General features: G+C 41.5%; 1 protein-coding gene across 4 annotated transcripts in view; it reads right to left on the bottom strand.

The window, feature by feature from the left end:
• The window catches only part of NTRK2 (neurotrophic receptor tyrosine kinase 2), a 203902-nt gene that overhangs the window by 38491 nt on the left and 145397 nt on the right, over window positions 1-20014 (bottom strand). For all 4 annotated transcript variants that reach the window (XM_071581437.1, XM_071581428.1, XM_071581431.1 and 1 more), the window contains 3 exons: window positions 16282-16412; window positions 9411-9583; window positions 5721-5955 (listed from right to left, as the gene is read on the bottom strand). In XM_071581437.1, coding sequence (XP_071437538.1) covers window positions 5721-5955; window positions 9411-9583; window positions 16282-16412 — 539 coding nt within the window. The remainder of the gene's footprint in view (window positions 1-5720; window positions 5956-9410; window positions 9584-16281; window positions 16413-20014) is intronic.

Below are 20014 nucleotides of genomic sequence, written 5' to 3'. Positions count from 1 at the left end.
CATTACAGTGACCCTGTGCCAGTGACACAGGCTATGTAAGCGTATGATGTACTGTGCTGCATGTTTTCATTAGAGTCTGAAAAGTACCTCTAATCCAAGAATGGGCAAAATCTGTTTTGGAAAATACTAGTCACAGTTATAGTGATGTCTGTACCAGAAAGAGACATCAAAACTGCTGTTTCACACACTGAAAGTCATGGGAGAAGGCTACTGTGAAGAAAAAAGAAAAAATTTTTTCTTGGCAGGTGCCTTCTTTAACCCCCTAAAACAGTCCGATACAGTACAGGAATACTTTAAATACATTTGAGATATAAGGGCTAGGAAGGGAGAAGAATAATGTGATCACAGAGGTGTATATTGGGCATGAGTTTAGTCAGGTTGCTGTTTTTTAAAAGAAACTGCATGTTAGGACAGAGAGGCAGTGGTGCAGCCATCTGTGGAAAGTGCTGGCAGCAGGATCCTACTTATTTGCAGCATCCGCTTTGACAAGGTAACCCACCTAGTTCGACAAAGGAAGCTGCTTGATGTAATCTTTCTGGATTTCAGTGAAGCTTTCCATACTGCCTTTCACAGGATCCTTCTGGACAAAATGTCCAGCACACAGCTGAATGAACACACCATGTGGCTGGGGAGCAATCTGCTTACAGGTCGAGCACAGAGGGTGATAGTGAATGGGGTAACATCAGACTGGTGACCTGTCACTAGTGGGGTTCCACAGGGCTCAATCTTGGGCCCTGTGCTCTTCAACATCTTCATAAATGGCTTAGAGGCAGGACTGTAAGGGACACGGAGCAAGTTTGCAGACAACAAAAAAACTGGAAAAAGCTCTTGACTCTCTCAAAGGTAGGGAGGCCCTGCAGAGAGACCTGGAAAAATCAAAGGACTGGGCAATCACCAACTTGTGAACTTCCACAAGGGAAGTGCCGGGTTCTGCACGTGGGATGGGACAACCCTGGATGTTTGTACAGACTGGGGAATGAGATGTTGGAAAGCAGTGCCAGGACCTGAGGGTCCTGGTTGATGGCAAGTTGAATCTGAGTCACCAATGTCCTGGCAGGCAGGAGGGCCAACCGCATCCTGGGGGGCATCAAGCACAGCATCGTCAGCCGGTCATGGGAGGGAATTGCCCTGCTCTGCTCTGCAGTGGGGCAGCCTCACCTTGAATACTGTGTGCAGTTTAGGGCACTGCAATATAGGAAAGATGTTAAGTTCTTAAAGAGTGTCCAAAAGAGGGCAACGAAGATGGTGAAGGGCCTTGAGGGGAAGCTGTATGAAAGTGACTGAGGTCACTTGGTGTGTTCAGCCTGGAGGAGACTGAGGGGAGATAGTTACAACTTCCTTGTGAGGGGAAAAGGAGGGGCAGGCACTGATCTCTGCTCTGTGGTGACCAGTGACAGAACAAGGGAATGGTCTGAAGTTGTGTCTGGGGAGGTTTAGGTCGTATATTCGAAAAAAGTTCTTCATCCCAGAGGGTGGTTGGGTGGTGGAACAGGCTCTCCAGGGAAGTGGTCACAGCACCAAGACTGGCAGAGTTCAAGAAGCTTTTGGACGATACTCTCAGGCACATGGTTTGACTCTTGGGGTGTTCCTGTGTAGGGTTAATTATTGGACTTGTGGGTCTCTTCCAACTTGGCATATTCTGTGATTCTGTGATCTGTGAACACCTCTGTTCTTTAGGGCTAATCTGACCTAAAGGAAGATGGAAGCCTCACTAACAGCCCCAATCTTATGACAGAGTTTTGAATGATTAGTACAAGCAGAGGAAGTGGGTCCTTATTTTCTCCACTGTTGCCTGTGCTGTTGCATAAAGACAACTAGGTTATACAATAGCTAAATAGGGATTACACAACAGAGCTCCATAAATGTAAATCAGAAACAGAGTCCCTATCCTGCACTGGACAAACAAACAAATGTGGAAGGGTGAAATTCTGGTCCTAATGCAGTTAATAGCAAAGTGCTTGGTTAGTCTGGTGAGATCAGTTTCATTCAAAATCTTGGCTCAAACCTGTAGCTAGCTGATCAGGCTGGATATTTAAAGCATATCCCTGTTAAGTTTTTCCAAGTACTGGGATAAGATGCCTTTTTTTTTTCTTCCCCTACCCTTTTTTTTAAGCTTTTTGCTTATGATGAAGAAATGTAGAAAATATTCTAGGACCAAGTATTAAGCAACCACTTGCAAACCTGAACTGGAAGCCTAAAAGGCCCTGATATATTATCTCTGAGTGCAAGAACAAATAATAACAGAGTAGTTGTTCCCATGCTTCAATGTCAATACTTCGAAGCACTGAAAGCTGCTTTGAAGCATTACCTGGGTGTCTGAGGGAAAGATGGGAAACTGACCTGTGGGGGCTGGGAGTCAAACAACAAAACTCAGTCACCAACAAAACAAATAAAAGCCCCTAATGAACCTGAGACCTAAGGTCTGAAAGTAAATAACTCTGTGAAAGGATCCTTTGTGCTACAAGGACTGCAGTGTAGCAGAGTGTCTGCTAGAGCAATTTGGCACACAGACCAAACCAATTACTTAACAGTTGTTTTACTATGGCCTGGGATGGACAGCAGCTCCAGCTAAGAAAAGCCATTGCCGTTTCTTCATGTCCCCGGGCTCACCTAGTCTAACTATGGAAACTATTGCTTTTACACTGGTCTGTTACATCAGGGCTTCCTCCACCTACAAGATTACTGCTTGATGAAAAAGACAGGAAAAAAGAACCAGGGAGAAAAAGGAAAGCTTGTGCAATCAGGGCCACACATCACATGCATTCCCAGCCCAAGGCTTAGTTCTTTCCCTCTCTTCCCTGAAACATCTCTCAGCAACTGAGCTGATTCAATGCATAACGTCATTAACAATCTAACAGTGCACAACAACTTGGGATCATCCTTATCTTACAGAAGGAAGCTACAAATAATCATCTTGGGCAAATCTAACATCATACTGGGTGGTAGGATCCCAAAAAACCCAGTTCCAATGTATTAATAAACATAAATGCCAAACCTTTTATTGCAGAACTTTTTGGAGTTGTGGAAATCCCTCCAACAAGAATCAGATAAAGCTGTAAGGGTTGGGGATGAATTGCTTCTCCATATGTGACTAAGCCTGAGCAGTTAAAAAGACCTAACCTGCTATAAACCATTGGGTATAGTATGTCTGTGCTGCTTCAGTGTTATCGCTGACTTAGGCCTACTAGGGATATAATTTTCCAGGAAACCATGTGGGAAGTCATCATTACCTTGACTGTTTAATGACCAGCCTCTGATCAGCTCACATATGGCCCAAGCAGGTCAAGCCAAAACCTCACAGGTTCAACTGTAGCTTCCAACTTTTATTACTGTGAAATATGGTGGCATGGCAGGCTATGGCTCTGTCCCTTCTCTGCACCAGGTAGAAACCAGCTGGAACATGAGGAGCCTGAGAAACGATACATTTTTTCCTTCTTACTGTGCAGAACAAGAACCCAGCTTGAAGTTTCGTTTCCAGCCATCTCCCTGCAAGCTTACAACATCAGTTTTGATGGAGCCATGCTATTTCACATTATCCCCTCTGACACTGGTTTAATTCTTTCTCCCTTCATTCATTCGTTTGTGTCTTTTACTAACACCTCTCTACATTTACCTCTCCCACCTTACTTGTTCCCTCTCTCACATCCATACATCCATGGTTGCACCCTCTTCATACTACTCCCTCTTTCTTTTCCTTTGTTACACCATTGACCACACAGAACTCCTCCTTGACCTCAAAAGTAAGTGATGATGATGATGGAGAGAAAAAGGAAAGATGAAGTGATTCTGTATAACAGGAAGTGGGAAATGCAGCACACCTGTTGAATGAGGTTCTTTGAGATGTACTGAAGTACTATCAGGGTTACCTAGAATTTCCTTTGGTGAACGTGTACTTTCTCCAGGTCATGGGTCTTGTTCTAAACCTGCATTTCATTGAGTAAAAGCTTTGCTTGAGTGCTCATGTATAAGACTCAATGATTATACCCTGAGGTACATGAGCAGGTAAGATGGTGCCAGAGACAGTACATTATCACATGGCTGAGCCAGGCCTTAGTTGTCTCCTGAAAGACCGTATGATTACTGAGCGTCTATCCCTTTTTGCATGTAGTTTTTATGCAGCAGGGAGGTACTAATTTTTTTCCAAAAATAAGCAAAACATACGTTTAAAAATGCTGCCTCTGACTGTAAAGATCTTTGCAAACACTCAGTACTGTTGAGCATATACATTCATTCTTAAGTGTAGCAACTAACATGGTAAACACTGAAGTATAGAACTGAGATGGATTCGGTCCCAACAAATATTGCAAAAATGCAGTATGAAAAATCAGACACAAAACTAAGAAACTCTGGCACTTTGTGCTCACTGATGTCCTTGCAAACACAAACAGAGCCAGTGATGACCATCTTGTGTATTTTTTCTAAGTTCTGAACTGCAGTCAGGCTTGTATTACGTTGACCAAATAACTCAAAGTGGCAAGTTTCCAAAATAACAATATATACGAGGAATCTAGATCATATGTTTACTAAATACTAGGTTTGTCTTTGAAAGAAAAGGCAATTAACAAGGCAGACATTTCTCAGTTGTTAAGTGAATCAGCATTCAGCAATAATTCTTGTGTGTAGCTTCCTTTGCCCTATTCAGCCTCAGTCAGATGTAGAGATGATCTCTTTCCAGGCATCCTACAAACACTGATGCTGAGGTGACATTCTCCTTTACTAAAGAGCAGCCTAAACTCAGTGGCTAAGAAACAGGCCTTCATTTTATTTATAAGGAATTCACTGGCAACAAATCATGTGAGAGGCAGGTACGGAACATGTGCTTAAAGATGATGAGTTAGTTTATCTCACTGAATAAACTCTAGGGTTTGTAAATTAACAGGTTGGCCATGGATTGCCTTTTTACAAGCCACCAACACCTGCCAGTTTCAGTTCCAATTATGAAATTACCAATGTGATAGCAAGCAGCAAATGCTGTCATCTACATGATCAGCCGCATAGCACAAAGACAATGTCAAGAACAGTAATTAATGACGACAGTTCTGTTTCTCCCAGCAATTCTAGAAGGTCTTTGTAAACTTCAGATATCATTTCACAGCAACTAAATTCAGCAAAACCAGACAGAATGAAGAAGTGAAATGGGTTACTCTTATTCTCTGCAAAACAACTTTTCAACCATGAGAAGTAGGACTAAAGCCCTGGCTTAAGGCAGGAACAGCTTATGTATAACAATTTCTCACCTAGTCTCTTCTTGAGTAAAATAAGTGGTCATGATGTTGTCCAGTACTTACACTCTCTCTAGTTAACTGTAACATTATAAACATTCCCAAAGTTAAAATTTCCATTTGTCTTTGCAATATTTGAAAACATATTTTAATAACTTTGAAGTGTTGAGCCAAATTTCAGTTACCAGCTCTTCCTTTTCATTTGCTGCTTCTTCCTCACTAAAGACAATAAAACATTCAAAAATTTTGCCCAGAAAAAAAAAGACCTTGTTATGATTTATTATTAAAATCTAAAACCAACATATATAAAGAACAGGACATGACAATCTTACCCAGATTAACTCTCCAAATTTAATAAAACTTTCTAACTCAAAACTCAAACTCCATATGTCAGCCTTTAAATTACTTGATAGATGGTTCAATGTAAATAATCAGTTGCGCCAAAGTGGAAAGAATGAACAAGACTTAGGTTATTTCCTATTACAGCAGTTCACTTACCCGATAGTAGTCTGTGCTGTACACATCTCTAGACATCCCAAAATCCCCAATCTTCACCAGTAGGTTTTCACCAACCAGACAATTCCGAGTTGCAAGATCCCGATGCACGAAGTGCTGTGATGCCAGGTAAACCATACCTGATGCAATCTGCTGGGCAATATGAAGCATCTGGGACTGGGTCAGCTCAGCAGGACGGTTGCCTTCTGCCATCAGTCCTGCATCTGGTCCATGTGCCCTGCACCAAACACAAGCAGATACACCGAGACGCCACTTCTAAGATGGAAAGGTGAAGGGCATTAGTGAGCCTAAACCACAACTTGGTCAAAAGGGTTACAAATTTCTTGGTGAAATAGGGAAAAATTTGTATCTCGGCTTTTTTCATTTGCCATTTTCCTTCATTATGTGAAAGATAAATGGTATGAAGAGCCTTACACAACACGATATATATTACTTAAGGAAATAAGGCATATGTGTTCACAATAAACCGCTCTATCAGAAGCTACCACCTTAATCCTGTTCTGTTCTAGCAATCTTTTCCAGAGAAAGGCTGACAAATACACCTATTTGGTAACAGGGAAACTTTATCACTCTAACTGTGAAAGACAATTGAGGGAAAGGCAATGAAATGGCATGCACAGCATCACTTTTCCTATGACTGGCATTCCTTGATTTCTACTGGGAGACATGACACTGACCCTTCCATCTTTTCTTAAAGAAGAAAGAGCTAACTTCCTTCAGAGATCTGAGAAACAAAAGCAGTAATTTTAGATTTATACTTCTAATTTCCTATCCAAATGCACAGCAGGCAAGAATTTTTGCTTATTTCATCACCAAGTGTGAGTCCTGCCTGAGATGGGAATTCTTGAGGATAGGACAAGGACACAAAACACACACTATTTAAAAAAACAAAACAGCTTCAGAAATAGGAGCTTTTCAAGACCTAGCAAATCCTTAAGGTGTAACAATCAACTGACTAAGGAGAATACTTGTATGCACTCCAGGAAAAAGAGGGATGTTCTGGATTTAAAAAGTCCATTGAAGTATTGGGACACATGTGCTTCACCCATCTTAACTGTGTTAGGTCTGGTATGCATGTACATCCTAGTATCTTGAAGATATAAACATTCATATGCACAATATTTTACCTTAAGAATCACTAGCTAACCCTTATTCAATTAACAAAGTCTTCTGGCAATCATATCTTATTTGATACAGCTTATAATGTTCTGAATATCCTTTTCCATTTGTTCAATTTTTCTGTGTTTTCAGAAGCCTTTTTTATTCCATTCCTGAAGATTATTCTTTCTAAGAAACAACCTCTCAATTTCCCTCACCAACTGGTTTTGAAAAATGCTTTGGAACTGATTTTATTTCCTCTCAAAGCCCTTCCTTCATACTAAGGAGAGTTTCAGAGAATCACCTTCCTAACCAACAGAGATGAGGCCCTCATTCATCTCTAGGGGAAGGGCACAGGAGTTTGGAAAAGAGTTGCAAATTAATCAAACCTGTAAGATTAAATCTGACACTATCTCCTAGAAATATGGTATTAAAATTGCCCCTAGTGAAGAATTTCATTATCAAAGTGACAAATATGAAAAAGAAATTAAGGAAGGTGTGTTAGCATTGCGGGGACTGCATCTGGTACCAGGTGAAGCAGATCTCTGCCACAGAGTATCTACATGCAGCCATTCACCAAGTCTTAGTTGTTGGGGAGGAATAAATGGGAGGATATGAAATCTCCAACTAAAACTCACAGGCAAAGTCCTACTGAAAAACATTGTACCCTCATCATGCATGGATTTTTTTAGTAACTATTCTCAGACAGGAAGCTCTGAGTAGCTAAATTAGAGAGCTCTTCATCTGTTCCTAGTCTCCCTAAGAACATCGTCTGTATCTAATGAAACTTTTAGATTATTCCTAATACTCCATCCACCTTTCTTGTCCTCTTGATGCTGGCTGTAAATGAAGTGATCCTCAGCATCTGAAGCAGCCAGGAACATTGACAGAGATATTCTCTGCACCCACATCAGACACCACTAGTCAGAACAAGCACTGGGCAGGCATGACTTCGAGGCTTTAATCCTACATCTAGACAGCCTTTGGCTGCATGCATATAGACAGCCAGGCTCATTTGGGTTAAACTTTGGGATCAATTTTTCCCCAACAGCCTTTGGTGGCGCTACAGGGTAAGAAATACAGGCTCTTGTAGCCTGCTTTGCTAAGAATCTCTGATCTGCAGCACAAGCTGCAGCAAATATGAGAGGAATGACAAATTGGAGCCTAGGTTTAACAGCATGTCCTACCATAATTGGTAATATACCGTCTGCTAAACAACTTTCCTGTACAATAATTCAATATCAGGGTTATAAGGCAATAAAAGGCCAATCAAAAATAATCAAAGTATAAGTATTTCTGATAGAATAAGAAATTATTTCTCATCAGATGAGAATCTGGCTTCTTCTAATGGAAATTCAGGGCATCTAGGGAAACTTCAGTTATCTTCTGATTCACAGCATAAGACCAAACAGGAAAATGTAAATGCCCTGAATTGTTAAACATACTTAAATCCTCTGCCAGAGAGACAATCAGGCTGGGAAAAGTAGCAATGTTTGTTCTGAATCCCTAGTTCACACCCTAGACTTCATGCCAAACCTATCAGCCCTGCCAATAAAGGAGGATGATAGTTGATGTCATTTGTCCAACAGAGATTAGAAAGACAGCGAACTCATTTCACATGGACTATCAAAAGTGCACAAAAGGTTGCACTAGGAACCATGAGTCATTTCAGCCAGACAGAAAACAAGAACCCATTCAAAGGGACTTCAGGTTTGATTGTTTTATGTGTTTGTTACAAAAACCTTTCCAAAATGGTGGTACTCCTAGTAATTTTTCGCAGGAGAGACCTCTGTATGTTGAAAGGCCTTTGTGATATCTCTTGATGAAAATTACACAGAAGATGTTGAAAGAACAGTCCCTTATATTTTTTAACATAGGAGCAAAAGCTGCTTCTTAACTGCTTATTTTTATGTCAATGATTGCAGGCTAGAGGAAATGGCATATACATGAAGTTTCTGTTCTCAACTTCCTGGTTCATAAGTTACTTATTATCATGAATCTTAGGCATCATCTATTTATTTATGACTTCTTTACTGCCAAATTTGAATTTCTGATGCACATTCCTTAACAGCCTTATGAAATAAAGGCCTAATCTAGACCCCAACATATAGTATTTTCCAGTTCACAGCAGTTTCTGTGGCTCACAGTGTTCTTGCTGGAAATGTATGCCAGTCTTTCTAAAACACTGAGAAGAGAGAAGAGAAAACCTCCTAGACACCTATAGATAGCAATAGGTGTTGAATACAATCTTCCAAATGCTTACCAGAAAGCCTGTAAGAAAATGATTCCTAGTCAAATGTTTCAGATTACACTGAAATATATAGGAAACAACATTTCTTTGGTTCCCATTTGTTTGGTGCAAAGCAGAAGGCTTGACTTACTGGCACTTCCAAACGGGGAAAGAAACAGGCCCCACATCCCAGTACAGAAGACCTGAGTTGCACAATTTGTACTCCTAGATGTCAGCATTTTCCAGTAGTAGTAGTAGTAGTTAATTTGACATTAAGTATCAGTAATGCCTACTTTCTTTGCCCACTTTTGTCTCATCAGCACAATATGTGTTCATGGATTTACCTGAGGAATTTGTTAAGATCTCCATGCTTCATATACTCAAAGACCATGATAAGTGGATCACCCTCAACACAGACGCCATAGAACTTGACAATGTGCTCATGTTGCAGGTTTGTGAGCAGTTCTGCCTCACGGTGAAAATCCTTGCGGGCATTGTCGCTGGCATCTTTCAGTGTCTGGTGGAGAAAATGAAAATGTAAAGAAAGGCAGATGTTCGCAGAAGGTAGGGAACATGTGGGACAGCACTGTAAGGGTAAGATAAGGACACACTAAAGCATAGAGGATGCACAGTATTTTATTAGTATCTCTTTTAGAAATGCAGATGTGAACCTTAAGTGCAATTAAATAATGGCAGTACAATTTTCATTCTCCTGCCACATGTTATCCCAAACAACAATTTTTCTTGTAAGAGGATGTAGGAATATTCACATGTTTGCTGTGACAAGTGTTTTCCAAACACAGAACAAAAAAACCTGATCTCATCCAAAAAAAATACTCATACACAGCTGGTTTGTTGTGCTTTCTTGTTAGTTTTTTAAAATAAAACTCTACTTGTTTGAAATGCTTCATAGTAATGTAGATGCAGTCTTTATGTATTACTAATGTTAACTGTTGATCACTTGGGTGGGGGCAGGTTTGTCTCTTTTGGTTTTTTTGGATATTCTTTGTAGTCTTGGCTCAGCAGAACGCGGGAGTGGGGGCTCCGAGGAGGCAGGCTGCCCTGCTGGTTACTGCTGGGGCTTTCCTGGCTGTCTCGCTGCTGCTGTGCCTGGACTGCTTGCTGCTGCCTGCCCCTGACTGCTTTTTCTGGCCACGCGGCTGCTGCTACCTGCCTTGGACTGCTGTTCTGGCCGCGTTGCTGCTGCTGCCTGCCCCTGACTGGTTCTGACCGCGTTGCTGCTGCTGCCTGCCTTGGCTTTGCTTCTAGTTGCTCGTACTTTTCTGCTTCTTGGATGGGGAACACAGGGGGAAGAGATGGAGTCTAACTGAAAGCTCACTGCTCGTCTGTCTCGCTGGAAAGGGACTGAAACTCACTCTGCAGCCAGCCGGGCTGTGACATGGACACTTAAGTATAACTTTTCCTCCTGGAGGAAAACCTGCTGGGTTTTGTTGTTGTTTGGGTTTTTTTTCTTTCTCTTGTGGTGTTGGGGAAGTGGGTTACACTAGTCTGTTTACATACATACATACATACACACACACACACACACACACACATATATATATATATATATATATATATATATATATATATATATCAATTATCCTTCTTGTATTAAAATTCCTTTTCTTAAATTTGATAAAGAGTGGTGTGATTATCGTGGAGGAGGCCCCTCCCCTGCTTGTGGGTAAACATTTTGGTTTTTTCCCCTCAAACCAAGACAATCACTAATAAACTCTACATTCAAGAAGTGGTTGCACTATTCTAATCCAAACAATATTTTTAAAATTGCAAGAGAAAGATGGAAAGTCTGGGCTCTGAACCTCTGGATTCCAACAATACCTAGGCTTAATACAATGGAAGACAAGACACAAAAATAGTTATGATGATTTAACAAAAGATGGATTTTCCTGGCTATCTGGTCACTTTATTTTCCATCCTGAATTAATACACAGAGCATGGGACCAACCACACTCATCAGAACAGACACAAGACAAGTTGATGCTGTGCAATTCTTCTATCAACAGAGTTTTTAGCTGCAATAGTCATGGTTTTTCAAGCTTTTTTTTTTTCCACAGGGTCAATTGTCCATTTTTCTAGTATTATATGTATGCAAGTGTGAAGAAGGAACTAGTAGACGACAGTTAGAAAAAACACTTGCTTTACTTGTGAAAGCACAATCCCAGGCCTTGAAAAATGAACAGCTACCACAATAAGATTCAGATGGGGGAACAAGGAGCAGGGCAGATTGGATAGCTATCTTCCAAGTTCAAGGGCTTTTTCCCTGTGGATTACAGGCTCTGTGGATCCTAGAGGCAAGAGAAATCACTAATGCCACAGCTGTCCATTCCCTGAGAGACACACTTATAAATCTCAAATGCCTTTAGGCCTAGAATTCTTCTTCCATAAGTTTTACCAATAATGATGCAACAAGGATATTGCACAGCTGTATCATGGATATCAAATTTGCTGCCCACTATGGTCTGCACACAATCACATCTGAACCAAGTGAGGACTAGAACTTAAATGTCTTTCAACACTTCCAGGCTCTGGGATGATGGTTTAACATGATACAAGCACCAACCCGCACAGCAGTCTATGCTGTATGTAATGAAATCACAGGGAATAATTCCATTGTCACTCGAGTTTCCTCTGATAGTTTCATGCATAAAGTGATTGAACTGTAATTCCTCTCAATGACAGAACTAGAAAAACAATTAATATAAAAAAATTTTTAAATAATAGCAGCCTGGAAAAAACTGACAGGAAGAAGCAGAGGCTGATCCTCTTTCCAGCAGACTCTTTCCTTGGAAGGAGAGTAAAAAATGCTGACAGCTCTGTTCTATGAGGATGGCATATTGTATACTTGAGATGATGCCTTTTATCTCAGAGAAACTGCAAAATTATCGTATGACAGAGGAGTTGCCATGGCAATTCCACATTTGCTGTCAAACAGTAAAATGCAGAAAGATCTAAAATTCAGGTAAAATTCAGGCAGGATTTCACCAAGGAATGACTTGGATTTTTTTCACCCTCCATTGCAAAATGTCCATTATTTCATGCAATGCACAGAGTAGACATGATGCATGAGAGAGAGCTGGCACAGTCACGTAAGGAGGAGACTGGAAGGTGAAAAAATTAACAAGTATGTAGAATTTACATAAAAATGACATTGACTAACATATTTAACTTGCTCTTAGCACAAGAGAAAAAAAAACAGAACTGTAAGAGCACAAAGAGAGAAAAAGTCATATTAATTACTATTATCATTACTGACAAGCACACTAAAGCTCTGCATACAAAGCACTCTCATAAGTCGACAGGAGGTTTTCCTGACTAGGATCTGAGATTCAACCACATGTACTTTCCAGCCTCTCAGGTTAGCAGTTAAGGAGGAGGGACAAGCTTCCTTAGGCAACAGAGGGAACCCCTGGACCACCAACCCTTGCTTACTCTACTCCATAGAGTCCTTGTCAAGGTATCAACGTACCATCTGGTCTGTACAGACTTGTGCCCTGCAGTCAGTGTCAACTGCCAGCTTGTTACCAAACCCTGTCACCACAGAACTGCATTCATGGGTAAGTCAGAGGAAGAGCAGGGGCATGTGACTGTCATTAACATCAGCAGGACTTGGTAACTACACACAACCTTTCTACTGTTTCAGCCTTCCCCTATGAAACCATGCTACTGCTCCCCATCACCATACAAAAGCTGAGTGGTATGACTCCTCAAGAAATGGCAGGGTGGTTTTGAACTTCTCAGAAATGAAGATTCAAAGATTTGAAACCTTTAGTTTTCCTGTGCAGGTGCCATGGAAATGTTCTTGAACTCATGCACACAGCAGTTTGCTAGCTGAGCTCAACCCTTGAGCAGCACAGGGTGAAACCTGCTCCATCCTTCCAAGGGAGCCAGAGGCAGCTGGTAACCTATGTCTTGTCAATAAGCCTCACCTTCAGATCTGGATAGGCTAAACTACTGTGAGACAATGCCTGTAGATCCAGTCCTGTGAGGAGACAGCAATGAGCCAGGTCTGAACAAACACAGTGGCACAGCAAAATGCCTCTCAAGAAAAGAGTAACTTTTCCTTCCTCCACCTTCTGTTTTCTAAAAGTGCCTGCAGCAAATAGTGTGCAGAAGAGATGTGGTAACTCACTTGGGAGAAGGCTACTATAATGATCATACTCACAGGGTTTGTCCCACATTTCTAAACACTCCATGCTGCCCTCAAAAAGCCTAAAATTGTCAAAACTAATTTAAATAAATTTTGCTTTCTTCTCTGCCAAGGAGCAAAAGCTCAACCTTTTTGGGTTGTGTCTGCTAAGCCTGAATATTTTTGTCTTCTCAGATTTTCCTGGGCCTCTTATCTCCTCAAGAATTCGCTACAGCAATGTCAGCATTTTGAATACCAGCTGGCTGAAAAGAAGGAAACACGTTGAGTTATAAGGAGGGATGCTCACAGCCAGGAATGAACAACACAGTTGTCCAGCAACTGGCAGGGACTGGTAGCCATCAGGGACCACCAGCCATCCTGATCGACTGTGCCTCTGTGCTGATGAAATGCCCGTGGCACCACCTCCTCACCAACTACATATTTCTACAAGGCTCACCAAATCTGTTTCATGGTGATGGGTGTTCTGGTTTTGCCCACGTGAGCTAAAGCTCTCTAAAGCCCTTGCTGGGGAGGGAGGAGCTGCCCATTGCTGCTGGCATTCAGGTCCGCTCCTCTAATAAGACTAGGACTAAAATTAAGACATGCCAAACTCTATGTTCAGCAGTGAGGTCCAGACTCAGTCCCCTGGATAGATCTCTCCACTCCACTGAGGTCCTATCCCTTGACCTCCACTGTGACTGAAGGATGCCTGTGATCTGTTTTGGTACCACGGGAAAAAAGGGAAGCGTTAAGCAATTAACCGCTCAGTTACATGAGGATCAATTTGGTGGCTCAGTTACCAAAATTTTGATCTTTGACAGGAGCCAGCATCGTGTCTTTAAGAGCCAATGATAAAAACATAAAATGGGCATGACCTGTCCCCAGAGGTGATTCTTCCCATACTGGGGTACATTGGGGGTCACCATTTATTGGAGTCCCCTTATCCCGAGTAAGGGGGCAGCGTAAATGATGGTCAGAAGAGCTCAGGCACAGCAGGCATCAGAAGGCTTGATCAGAAGGCTTACAAGCATTTATTCAGATAGTTTCACAGACAGTTTCCTCATAGCTCATAGATCATAGTAGTGGTTAGTAGTAGCAGTTCCCAGCAGTAGTTGAAGTAGTAGTTCTAGTTAGTTCTATTCTCAGCAACATCCACACCTTTTATGTCCTCTCACATCCAACATGTCATGACATTATTGGCTAGCCCATTCACCTCACGCTCACAGAAGCATCTCCTTGGCCACAAGACGCCACACACGCGACAGGTAGCTCTCTTCTCTTTAAGGGAGAATTCTAAATTGCTTTCCTTAAGGGATGCACTCACTGTCACCCATACATTCTCACAGCTGCCTTCAAGGTCCTTATTAAGGACACCACAAAGAGTGGATTTGGGGGCAAAAAAGAAGCATGACAACTTGTCTGGAAAACTGATATATTTCTCATCTAAATACACAGAGACACCATTACCTGTAAAGGCTGAATGCTCTCCCTTTTGAATTACACTGTGATTAGCAGGGAGAAAGTACAGTGCAGCATTTAACAGAAGTGCTCGGCTCCATTCAGTCAGGACTTTCAAAGGGAGCAAGTGAATAGAAAGACTTTTATTTTGCTATCAGCAGTTCCCTAAAGTGATAGAGGAAAGGCAATTTCCACTGTAACTTCACCAAAATACAATGGAAAATTCATTCAGATCTAGTTTTGTCATCTCTGATCTCTTGCTTTCTCCTGTCTATGCCATATCCCTTCAGGGCTTAAATTTTTTCTCACCAGTCAATGCGACTGAACAACTCCCAAGTATCATAAAGCTTGTAACCTTGGCAAACCCAAAATCCTGTTATTTTTGATGGAGCACTCTAGAAGTCTATCCTCTTTTCATGTTCTCTCACTGTCAGGTTCAAAGCCCTACTTCTTGTTAACAAATTCAAAAAGATGATCTACTCCATTTCTTTTACTGTATGGTTTCATCCAAAATGTACACATGGTTGCCTAATTGTGACCAGTCAGATACAATTATTTTCTGATCCCTAGGCACATCCCAAATTCTAAACATCTATTCCCCTTGCATTTAATGAGATACTTCAAATGCTGGTCACCTTGTTCACTTTTTGGCAGAACACTACAGATGGAGATGAGATCGTTTCCAGGGAACCTTTGCAAACTCTGAGAGTGCAGTTTCACTCATACTGTTTTCTAGATACATCCACAACTGATGTGAACAGTCAACTTCAGCTCTGGAATTCTGGGGGATGAAAAAGTTTGGTACAGTGAACCGGGCTTGGTCTCCAAGCTCTGAGATCAATCTGGAAATCTTAATCCTTGGCGGACTCCCAACATAGAATGTACTCTGTGCCCTTTGGGACAATCAAACAAATCACTTCCCTCCACACTCCTCCTGCCTAAATGTGACAACTTCTCTGTATACTTGGAACTCCAAATATGTTTTCATGTATTTTCCTCATCCTGTGGACTTTGTTTTGTAATAGTTGACTGGAGCTGTAAATAATCAAGAATCGCTCCTCCAGATCTGACATATGATGACTTTTAGATTTCCATACTACCAGTGTATAACAGTAGATGACAATATTATCCACAAGTTTGTTTTAATATTCCTGGCAGCTATAATAATGACAATTACCCACAGATAATTTCAGTTGCTGACTTGAAGAATGTCACAGTCCTGAAAAAGAAAGGTGCTCTTTGCCTAGCAATTATACACATAAGCTAATCACTTAGCTAGTAATAGAATATTTTTTTAGACACATGCATATATGTCGCATGTCTTTTTAATGACCAAGACATTATTTTTCACTAATTGTACTTTAGATAGATCATAAAAGATTTTCCCTCCTTGTAACACAATCTATTTCCTCTCTTATGAGTCAGGACTCATTTTATAATCCACAGCGAGATCAAATACTACAATATTTTAACACTCAATTAGCCTTGTGAACTCTTCCACAAAGACAGTTACACTGGACTATGGAAAAGGCAAACATGGTCATTTACAAATAAAATGGCATTACTTGCAACCATGAATTAATAATGGAAACCCTAGATTCTTTTACCTTCACTGCCACCAAGATCTTGCCCTGCTCAGGACACAGGTTATAGCATTCCGCCAGAAAGACTTTCCCAAAGGCTCCTTCTCCCAGTTCTCTTTTGAGAACAATATTGTGGCGCTTGATGTGATGCACAACTGTGAAAAGAAGACAAAATGGAGGTCAGAAAGGAGTGGCAAGGCCAGAATGGGACAGAGTCCTTGCTTACAGATGCACAGAGACATTGCCTGTAGAGTGCATATTGTGGAAGGAATCAAAGTGCCCACTTGTCATTTATTAGCACATTGTGCAAAAAAGACTGAGCTTATACATTTATAGTTGGAGGGTAACACATTTGCTGGATAAGAAGACATGGAATTAAGAGTTACCTGGGAAAAGGCCATTTATCATCATGTTGGTATGACTGCTGCTGAGTATATGTAGGAGTCAATGCTGATTTTTCTTAAAACACTGAGACAACGAATCAGAAAACAAATGAAACCTTTCTCACAGCTCTTCTACTTTTGTACCTTTAGCCATAGCAGAACTCTCTTATTCAAAGCCAGTAAGTTTCAAAATTAACCTAATCCATGAAAAGCAAACATACTCTCTGTAGGAAAATGCTGCACAACTCACTTTTAACTAAATGCAGCTTAATACTCTGATGGTTTACTTACCACTTGTCCAACTGCTTTCCCACTCTGTGATATATGTAGTTACAGTGAGATAAGAAATTTTGTTCTCACAGACACGATTTAGAGTATTATTCTGAAGTAAAAAACATAAAAGATGGACAAAGGTTTTAGTCCACACAGTGGACAGAACCTTAGTTCCACTGCTGTCCAGAATCGATTGATTCAGACATTGAAGTCCTGGGGCATTTTTTTCAACTTATTTTACCTTCTCCTTTCAGTGAAAGCTTGTATTAAAACCTTTAATATTTAAGAGTCTGGTGCAATAAACACCTGAAGAAAAGTACAAAGATTAGTGTCTACAGAGCCATTGACTGTCTACTCTTTTATATGGGTCTGAATCATGGGTCATCTACCACCAGCACCTGCAACTCCTGGAATGCTTCCATCAGCGCTGCCTCCGTTCAATCCTAAACATCCACTGGTTTGATTACGTGACCAATGTGTCTGTTCTTGAACAGGCAGGGGTCAGCAGTATCGAGGCCATGCTGATGAGAACGCTGCTGCGCTGGGCAGGGCACGTCTCCAGAATAGAGGATCACTGCCTCCCAAAGATTGTGCTCTATGGTGCACTTGCCACCGGCTGCCACAAGAGAGGAGCCCCAAAGAGGAGATACAAGGACTGCCTGAAACAACACCTCAGCTTTGGCCATATTGACTGCCATCAATGGGCCACTCTGGCCTCCAATTGGGATTCATGGAGACACACCATTCACGATGCTGCTGCTTCCTTTGAGACTGCAAGCAGAATCAATCTCAAGGAGAAAAGACAACGCAGAAAGAACCGTTCCTCGCCAGTATTGCCTAAGGAGACTTTCCACTGTGCCTTTTGCAACTAGACTTGCCTATCCCGTATCAGCCTTTTTAACCACCAGCACGCTTGCAGCAAGCATGGGTAGTGCCCTTCCCAAATCTCGTTTGTGAAGCCCAGCCATGATGATGATGATTTAAAAGACTGTACCAAACTTTGTAGAATACATTACCAGTTTGCAATGTTAAAGCTAAATAAAGGAGCTGCAAGGGCAATTGAGCTGCCAATCAAGTGAATCTGTTACTGAGTCTGTATAAAACAGACAGAACCTACTGAATTTAACCTCAGTGCACTCAGTTGCCTTTGCAAACACTGAAATTAAACCCTGCCTTGAAAAACCTCATTGGCAACTTAAATCCTAAACACAGTGAATTAAATAGCATCAACCTGGCTTCTGCCAGGTTGTAAATCTTACCTTGACTGCTTAACTGCAGGGATCAGTACTGAACCCTGCCAATAATTTAGGATCTATCCAGATGCAGAACAACCACTCTCTCCATACTTGGCCACACGTCTATTCCAAACTGGGTGACCACTTACCAAAATACACCTTGCCTCTGTGACTAAAAGATGGAAAATGGAGTGCTGACAATAATGGCAGCAGGGAGAAATGGCACAGCCTGTCCCCATTCCTATCACCAGCTTTTGGAGAAAAGGACTCCAGTCTACAAGACAAAATATGTGTGTCCCACACCCTATGCCTATGGCAACATAAAATGAGTGCACTGCATGTAAATGCACTTCATATTCATGTGCATGCACATCAGGGGAACCTGGTGCTGGAGAAAGCTTGGATAATGAGAGACCCATCATAGGTCTGCTAGTTGGACAGCATACCTGAGGAGCAGATCTCCACCAGACTCAGATGGCACCTGCCAGAAGCCCCCTGGTCAGTGTGCAAGCAGGGCCCCCGTAACCTGTGTATAGCATGAGGAAAGCTGGATTCTCCCCATGGCACACCAGACTCACTAGGGCTTGCTGTTGTCCCTGCAGTTGCTGGCTGTAGGGAGGAGCATTGCCAGCTTCCTCCTCCAATGTTGAGTCTTCTGGAAAAGGGCACAGGTCCCATTAATAGCCAGGTACAGATGAAACTAGACTGCATGGTACTTACGTTTTTTACTCTTGTCAAACAGTGGTCTAGCATGACCTTAAGTTTTTTCATGGTGATGCATTTATATGGGTGTGCTTTGGCCAGCTATCTAAGCAGTTCCCCTGCAGTCAGTAAAAATTTCCTTTCTATTTTCATTTCCTCCTCAGCACTGGCTTTGCAAGTAAAGCCCAAAATGCAGTCAGTGCAAGATAGGGCTGAACCAAAACACACCTTTTCACCATGGACACACGTTAACTGTCATCTGTTGCCTCTGCTAACACCAGTCACAACACAGACCAGCAGAGAGGAAGGATTGCTGCCCTGGCATGCCACCTGAGCTCTGAAATGTGGCACACCACATTACCTGTGCTTTAAAAATGCTTGCTAATAAATGAATGCTACTCCCTATTCCCTGGAAAACTTGTCATCCAACCCTGCCTCTTGAGGAATTCTCTTACCCTCTGTTTTACCAGTACTGACAGGAGAACTCCTCTCTTCCTTTCCCAGAGAGAAAATTTCAGCTCCATGTTATAAGTGTCACCATCCTAAAAAATACACAAATCCCAGAGACAGGGAATGAGGTTGAGAACCTGTCCTACTGGCATCAGTAGGAAAACTCCAGGAAAGGCAGTTTTTCATTTGTCTTTTTCTGCAGTTACCAAGGACTCAGTGATGAACAGAGTCTGAATTTTGTGTAAGTCCTCTCCATTTTGAGCCCATCCTACCCCTAATGTTGGCCCTAGCAGCACAAAGAGGGGGTTTGTAAAGTTCCTGGGGGACTTAATGGACAGTAGAGTAAAAATAAATAAAAGCCATATCGAATACTTCTCTGCATACACTTGCAGCTGCTGTTAAGTGCTCTTATATAAATGAAGGATTTGAATGAACAATCCATCCTATAAGCCTAACTGTCAAAACTGAAAAACAGCAAGGTGCAGAAGAGGTCTGCAAGGAATCCGTTTGCAACTTGTTACGCTGTATCCATTCCTATTACATTTTTGAGATGCACAGAGTAACTAAACAAATAAAAAATGACAGTAAATATGACTAAATACGCAGAGATTAAATGTAAGAACAATGTAAGTAAATCAAACACATATGATCTGAGGCTTATATGAGCTAAGAAAAAAATCCACTTAGCAAACACAGGGCCCCAGACATAATAAT

The sequence above is a fragment of the Pithys albifrons genome, chromosome Z (genome assembly GCF_047495875.1).
Source record: "Pithys albifrons albifrons isolate INPA30051 chromosome Z, PitAlb_v1, whole genome shotgun sequence".
Classification (NCBI taxonomy): domain Eukaryota; kingdom Metazoa; phylum Chordata; class Aves; order Passeriformes; family Thamnophilidae; genus Pithys; species Pithys albifrons.
The sequence above is the reverse complement of the archived record's forward strand: the minus strand, read 5'-3'. Positions and strand labels throughout refer to the sequence as shown.